Here is a 7558-nt window from a genome sequence, read left to right as displayed (position 1 = left end):
ATCTAAGGAGATTACTCCAGATTACTAGGAGATCTGCTCAAGGGTGGAATCCAAACAAGGGTGTGTCGCTTTCTTCCTTCCTCAGCTAGTAATCCACTTAAATCATTGTAGTAAATCTACTTCAAATATTTCTAGCAATGTCATTCTGTATAAGCACAGTAAGAGATATATCAAACTTAAAGTTTGGTTCTTTCTGAGGACATCTCACTATATATTCCAGACCACAGTCCTCAGGCCAGGTTAGTCTTCCTAACCCCATCAGGGTCCTAGTCTCGTCATTACTTTTGGATCATGACAGCATTTGTCTATGACCATGCTCTCAACTTATAGTTAGTTGAGTAATGTGGTACTTTACTGGTCCATTTCAATGCCAGGGTAGTTCACAGCTTACCCTGGGTCCATTCTGCCCCTCGTTGGGACCCTGCTTTTGGGGTTCTAGGAACTAAGGGCAACTAAGACGAGAAAGCAGATGCCAGGAGTAAATATTATTGGAGTTTATCAGCTCCCGAGTTACAAAGCATAATATTAACTGTCTTCCTGTGTCCATACAGAAAGGACATTGCTTTAAGGTAAACTAAGTTCCCTGAGGCAAGGCTAAAAGGACAAACCCAATGTTATCCTATAAGCGGCAGCTCAGAGCAGACCCCAGCCAAGTGTCCAATCACAAAGGCAGCTCAGGGCAGTGTTCCAGCCAGCTGTCCAATCACAAAGGCATCTCCACTGAGGCTCCTCCTGGTGATGTTGGGGACGGGGAATCTGTGACACACTCCTGCTCTCCCTAGGGGCCTAAGTGATGCAGGGCACAATGAGGGTATCCATGGAGTCTTACTATTGAGTGTCCTACAGGGAGAGGGTTTGTACAGATTCGGGGTTGTTACTTGACCCTTGCTAACTGACAACTTGTGTTCCAGACCTTGTTTCCCAATTATACATTGAGAGCAGGAGGACTTTGGTAGAGTCTGGCAGGTCAGGTGTTCATCATGGACTTGTTTTCATCCAGTGAAACACTGGAGTCATTAGAGAAGACTTTTCCTCCCATCTTTCTGTGAAGAGATGAGCTGAGTAAATACTGAGCACTTCTTACCCAAGTCCACGTAGAAGTGGTTTTTACTGAACCCAAGTTCAGGGGCACTTGGTGAGAGGAGTAGAGACAATTACTCAGGTGCCAGGAACAGGAGATAGCGCTGTTCTCCCCCAGTTTGTCCTCTGTCAGGCTGGGATGAGTGGTCTATTATAGGGCTGGTGGGACAATGAGAACACGGCAGAGGGCTGGTGTAAAGAGGATGATGAAGAGTATAATGCTTGCTCCCTTACAGAGTTACACCAATCAGGCTCACTGGTGAGGGCTCTTCCCTGTTACAGCATCACTGACCATATCTGTTGGAGTACTGGCCCTAGGAAACATGTAAGAAACAGTTCATCTGCCAGCGCAACCATACTGTTTGTATGCATACTATATACCAACACATATGCATACAAATGAGAAATAAAGTATATTTAGTAAATGAACTGGCTATATTTACATAATTACCACCCGCTTCTTGGTTTACTTCTGGAATAACTAGGTCAATCGTTATACCTCCTGATATTATTCCAATGTCACTTATGTCACTTCCACTGTAAGCAAAATTAGGGAGTCACAGAACTGCCAGTGACTGATATTGGCAAATGGTTGCTAGTAAGTGGCCCTGCAGAGGTTGGAGGTGGGACTGCATGCTTGCCTGCAACCAGCTTTCCTGTCCACAGGAAAGATAAATTTGGAGAGAAGCTGAAGGTGATTGTAAGGAATGATCATTAGAACAGAGATTGCATACTGATTCTCACAGCTGTGTTCACACATTTTTACTCTGAGTTGGGGCCACACCTAGCAATATTCAGGCTACTCCTGGTGGGTTCAGTGCTTGGAATCAAACCCAGACCCCACGCATGCAAGGGAAGTGCTCTGTCTCTGAGCCACATCCCCAGCCCTTTCAACATATTTTTAACTGCTTAGGAGGAGCAGACTCAGCCCAAATTCCCTAAAATGAACTTGGTCTCCTGCTCCGACTCTGCCCAGCACTGCTCCTTGGTGTTCATTCCTTAATCAACTCTGTTGAGTTGAACCTGGACAAGAAATTTTCTTCAGTTTTCTCCAGTTACGTTTCCTGGTAAGTCACAGTCTTTCTTGGGGTGGTCTGTATTCTCCTTCCTCTCTCTACCCCACAGTTTGACCATGCATGCACAGAGAAATATTTTCCTCATGGCTTTATCTTTTAACAAGGAGAAAAAGAGTCTGCCAATCTGTAGGAGAATTTCAAGAATTTTAAGGCCGTGTCCAGCTCTCAGCTAAGCCTCCTTCCATAGCAGATAAAGATGCTCTCACATCAGCTCATATGCTCAGGGGCACAGGACAGTCAGAGGATAGTTCCCCAAGTTACTGCCTATCTGCATGTGCTCATGGCTGAGTGTCATTTCATGCCATCTGACTATGAAACTGGTGATTAGACTTGAGATATTTGCTGTGAAATGGCATGTGGTGACTTCCAGTTGGTTGGATGGAAACACTGTAATGGAAGGTTTTGAATTGAAATGGCTTAAACTAGACTTGGAGCCTAGAGCTGTTGGATGGATGTGCAGAATTTGTGGGGACTGCTCTGAAGGTCACAAAAGTGAAACTAGAAGGCAGATCTCATGAGATGAATAGCACTTGCTTGTCTTCCTGCTGATGTGTTTGTTTCCAGGCCACTTCCAGCAGTGCTAAAAGATGCTGGGGATCAAACCCAGGCCTCCACACTATGCTTTAACCCTTTGGGCGATCTCCCTGGCCCATTTTTCATTTTAATTTTGGTTTTGACTAGGTCAGGTCTGTGTACGTTTTGATCTGTGAAACCAAGTGGAAGTATCAGGAAGGACTTTCCTTACCCCTCCTTACCGTAGAGATGGTGAAGCCAATGGTCTTGGGTGGAGTTGTCTGGAGGGAGCCCCATAGCCAGTGGAATAAACACTGTAGTGGGGTTTATTCAGGAACACTACGTTACTGTGGATGGGGTTGCAGTGACCTCAAAAGTAAGGGCTTTTGAACCTATGAGCCCCACAGAACCTGGGTTCCCCCACAGGGGCTGGACATCCCCACAATGCCCATTTGGGAGTCCAGGTGGGACTCATGTGTCTTCATAAATCAGGGGACCAGCCTCTCTGAGTCTGCCCCCAATACCCAAATGAGTTTGTGCTGGGCTTGCCCTCAGCCATTTCTGCTCTTGCCCGTATAATCATTCTTGTCTCTGAGTACAGCTAAGTGCTGAATCCTCCCCCACAGGCCATCCAACCCAGGGGTGAACACTGGACCCAGAGTAAGCAGTGTACACAGCGTAGATCAGGACTGAGTGGTGAATTTGAGCCTGGTGAAGGGGGTGTGGAAGGAGGCCCCGCACAGTGGTAAAAGAGAAACGTGGAGAGGAAAGAACCAGTAAAGAATCACAGTGTCGCTGTTGCTATGGATGAGAGATGCTTTATTGTGCTGTGCTATCAGAATACAGATCAAAATAGAGAACACAGTTGAGAATATAGACTTGAGTTGGAGGCAAGCACATCCAGCCCTTCCCTCCCTCAGTGGTATAGTTTTGAGACTTTTTTTGAGTCATTTGAGTCACAATGACTGCTGACACAACAGGCAGCTCTGTCCATCACCCACAATTTCTAGATTTAATTTAGGAGAAAAATGCTTTAAGTAAACAAAACTTATTTAGGGAGGGATGAAACAAGAAGCTACTCATAGTGAGGGACGAGACTGCACTTGACTTTCTCCAGTTTTGAGCTGAGACAGGAGGTTATCCTGCTCTGCTTGGTGAAATATGGGCAACTCAAGACATGCTTCTGAAAACTGCACCCTCACAGCTGAAGAACCTCACAGGAAGCCCCAGCCTCCTGCCACCTCATTGTCACTGTCCTTCTATGCAGGAGTCAGGGGGCTCTGGGGAAGGTGCTGGGTGCCAGCAGGTCCATGTGAGCAGCACTTTAGGGGACAGGGTAGACGTGGGGCGGTAAGCATGGCACCACGTTGATCACCGAGGTTCCAGCTTAGAATCCCTTACTTCTCTAGAATGGCTTTCTCTACTCTCTTAAACCTGTTCAGCTCAACAACTAGTTCCCAATACTTGAGATACAGCCACATGAGTCTCCCATTCCGGCGTTTGTTGGTATTCCAGACATCACCACAATGTGTGTCATGCTTAAATATGTCGGTCAGGCCAGTAGCAACGTCCAGCTCAGCAGCAACCGGGTCAGTGGCTGCACGGACAAGCAGATTCTTCTCGATCTCCAGTCGCTTGTTTCGGGGGAGCAGCAGGCTGCAGTAGATGTTCTGTCGCTCTGTGAGTGCGGCTTCAAACTCCCTGAGCAGGAGCCGGGCACGCCGCTGCCAGTCATCCTCCTGCGCCAGGTAGTGCAGATACGCACTTCTCAGTGGCTGCAACTGTCTCTTTTCTTTCAGGACCTGGGCCCGCTCCTGCTCCAGAAGCTTCTTTTCTTCTACCAGTTTGCGGCCCTGAGAGATAAGGGCTTCTCGATAACTCGCTGTCCTGTTTTGCTCCTTTTCCAGTTCCAAGGACAGCTGGGCCACAGCACGCCGATTCTCAGAGATGATGGCATGGTACTGGGCCTCCAGTTCGCGCTGGAAAGCTGCTGTTCTCTGGCAATAGGCTTCTCTCTCCTTTTCTATCTCCTTCTGTGACTCCCGGGACCAAATCCAACCTGACAGGAGTAAAGATGTGCATAAGGAACAGCTGGAGTAAGACTGACTTGTGATCTTCCCTTAAAGATAACACTACCATCAGCATTTCAGTAAGCTCTTATTCCAAGGAAGCCCAAATACAGGTAATGTGTGTGAGATCACAAGAGGTAAAGTTCTTACCTTGAAGGCAGGTTGGGTTTCCCCCAAGACAGAACAAGGTCTTAGACAGGTCCCCTCTACTCTACTTCTTGCAGTGCAGTCCGCTGCCCGCTCCTCACTGGACCCCACTACCAGGTGACAAGGTGGGTGCATGGGCTATGAGCATCCCTCTTCCCCCAGCACAAAACAAAGTCTGTGCCTCAGAAGTTTTGGTGGGCATCTGGGAGAGGTGAGATGCAGGTAGGGGCTTGGAGGTGCAGAAAATGGGCAAAGAGGTCCTCCAGAATCAGGATGTCTCTTCCAAGTGATGGTAAACTACCTTCCTGCTCAGACACGAGATGCTGGAGCCTCAGATTCTGAAGCAGAAGTAGGTATATGTGAGGACCTGCACTCATTGAAGGGGGAGCAGATGTGCTCTGGAACAGCGGAAGCCATGGATGTCGTATGTGAAGCCTAGATGAACCAATTGCATCTGGCAAGGGACCAGGCTTAGACATGGGTTTTACCTGCCTACTGGATCCCAGACCTAGAGCACAGAGGCCACGCTGGGATCTACCAAGAAGTGTAAGATCCAAACCTCCAGCAGCCGGCCCTATAGCCACAGAATCAGCAATAGCCACTGTTCCTCCTAACACACGATGTGTGGCCAACACCACCCCCGAGGCAGTGTATGGGAGGAAAAGGTGGGCAGTACTGTACCAGCTCCCTGCTGACGTCTTGTCTGAACAGAAAAAGAGCCAAGAGTCCAGTTCTTTCCCAACACAAACCCTTACACACCATCATGACTGTTCTCGTCATAGAAAGTCTACATAACCGTGACAATGAAGCTAGGGTGCAGGCTCTGCATGGGAAAGTGTCAGTTTCACCCTCAGCCCCTGAGCTGTCCAGGGGTACACCCCCTCAGCTCCATATCCCCAAGTTACAGGTGGCAAAGCATCTGTCTTTCCATAGGCATAAGGTAACTGCCTGAATCCTGGCAGAATGAGGAAGGAAGATACACTTTGAACTTCCCTGAAGAGGAACTGCTCTGCATGCAGAGAGACAAAGAGAAACGATTCCTCTGAGATAGCATGGGGAGATGGACTTGGTCTTGTTTCCAGCCATCAGGCTCCATGAATGGACCCCTCCTCTGCTGGGAGCACCTGAGGGACTGGCTGAGCTAGGATAAGCCCAGAGTAACAGATCACGTCACGTCAGGAGCTGGGTAGACTGGATGGTCCCAGCTGGCCAGCAGAAATGGCAAGACCCTTCTCAACCTTGGTTCTGTCCCAAACCCTGTGGGATGGTGAGAGGCAGCTGCAGAGATCCTGCTGGGAGCGACCAGACCACTCCAGAAGCAGTTGATAGTTTATGGTTATCACGCTTTCCTCTCACAGAAGCAGTTGATGAACCCCTCAGGACTCAGGCCCTGAACTCTGCAGCTTCCTCACTGCCCATTACTGTCCCTCACAGATAAGGGAAGGGGGGTGAAAGGTGCCTGCGTCATGGTGCTGCCCTGTGCTACCCCTGGGATGACCAAAAGCTGGGGACAGAGACCCTTGGGCAGCCCTTAGGCTTCAAAGGGCAACTCCACGAGCAGGATCTCTCTTGAGATTTGGGTTGGATATGGGACGCACCCCACGTGCAAAACACATTGCAATCACTGGGCACTACCCTGTCCACCCTAATAATCATCTCTGTAGTGCTGGGTTCTTTCCAAGACTGTGAACACATGTCTGCAGGGGCTGGCTTCCAAGGGTGGATGTGTGGCATGTATTAAAACTAGGGTACAGTCTTGTACCGTCTCTGCCCCCAACGCCTGGGGTCGCTGGACCCCACACTCAACACCCAAAAAAGCAAATGTGAGGGGAAATAACTTACGAAAAGCTGCGAGTCCCAGCATGGGAACCAACAGGGCATAATTCCATCTGCTGCCATCACCCCCATCAGCCCTGGAGTCAGGGCGGATGTTCCAATTCGGGGGGTCATTTAAGTTGTTCATGAAGATACACCTTGAAATAAATCACAAAACCACATAAAGCCATTAACTGCATAAGAGAAATAAAATACAAGTCACAGCTACCTGCCATCCACGTGGCTCATACGCACTTACTCTCTTCCAAAAATATGCATTGTGCCCCATTGCCCTGTTCAGACTTAAGGAATGGAAAGAATTTGGAAAGTCAGAGACCAAAGGGGGACACGGAAGGGGCTGCTGACTGGGAAGCTAGGGCGGTCTGGGCCCCGACGTCCCTCCTCGGGCTCCGGGCACGAGCCCCAAGGCCTGCTCGAGGTGCAGTCCTCGCCAGCACGCCATCAGCAGCCGCACGTCCGCTGCACGCGCGCGGGGCGTCGGCGGGGAGTCTCGGCCCGCGTGTTTCCAAGCCCCGCCACAAACTCGGAGGCCGCCCGACTCGCGCCCCAAAGCATCATCTGAGCTGGGCCGGGCGCGCGGCCGGGTGCCCCCGTCGGCAGGCCCGGCATCGCGGTGTGCGACCGCGGACGGCCGGGCATACCGCGGGCCCGCTACCGTGTCGGAACGCCCCAGACCTACCCCGGCCGGAAGCGCCAGGCCCCGGTCCACAGAAATCCGCCGGCCAGGCGTCTCTTCTGCGCCTGCGCGCTGCCCCGCACAGCCTGTGCCCGGGGCGCGCCGTGCCGCGCCTGCGCCGTGGGTCTACGTCCGGCTCGAGGTGCACCGTGCTGCGCCTG

General features: G+C 50.4%; 1 protein-coding gene across 3 annotated transcripts; it reads right to left on the bottom strand.

The window, feature by feature from the left end:
• Positions 1-3471: 3471 nt before the first annotated feature.
• Positions 3472-7526, bottom strand: CCDC127 (coiled-coil domain containing 127). 3 transcript variants are annotated; one of them, XM_004621401.2, is made up of 3 exons: positions 7401-7526; positions 6728-6858; positions 3472-4728 (listed from the first exon to the last, which is right to left on the bottom strand). In XM_004621401.2, the coding sequence occupies exons 2-3, from the start codon at positions 6846-6848 to the stop codon at positions 4067-4069; spliced, it is 783 nt and encodes a 260-aa protein (XP_004621458.1). In that variant the 5' UTR covers positions 6849-6858; positions 7401-7526; the 3' UTR covers positions 3472-4066. The 3 variants fall into 3 exon arrangements, with proteins under 3 accessions (XP_004621458.1, XP_054974036.1, XP_054974051.1); XM_055118061.1 differs by having other exon boundaries at positions 6960-7419; XM_055118076.1 differs by having other exon boundaries at positions 7008-7419.
• Between the last annotated feature and the right edge of the window lie 32 nt (positions 7527-7558).

The sequence above is a fragment of the Sorex araneus genome, chromosome 1, assembly GCF_027595985.1.
Source record: "Sorex araneus isolate mSorAra2 chromosome 1, mSorAra2.pri, whole genome shotgun sequence".
Classification (NCBI taxonomy): domain Eukaryota; kingdom Metazoa; phylum Chordata; class Mammalia; order Eulipotyphla; family Soricidae; genus Sorex; species Sorex araneus.
Note: the sequence above shows the minus strand (reverse complement) of the source record. Positions and strands in the feature narration are given on the sequence as shown.

Coding starts and splice junctions, on each gene's coding strand:
- CCDC127 (XM_055118061.1), bottom strand. CDS start 6,979: ATGCATATTTTTGGAAGAGA. Junction 6,859..6,959: donor ATGCATATTTTTGGAAGAGA/GTAAGTGCGTAT, acceptor ATTTATTTCAAG/GTGTATCTTCATGAACAACT. Junction 4,729..6,727: donor GCTGGGACTCGCAGCTTTTC/GTAAGTTATTTC, acceptor TACTCCTGTCAG/GTTGGATTTGGTCCCGGGAG.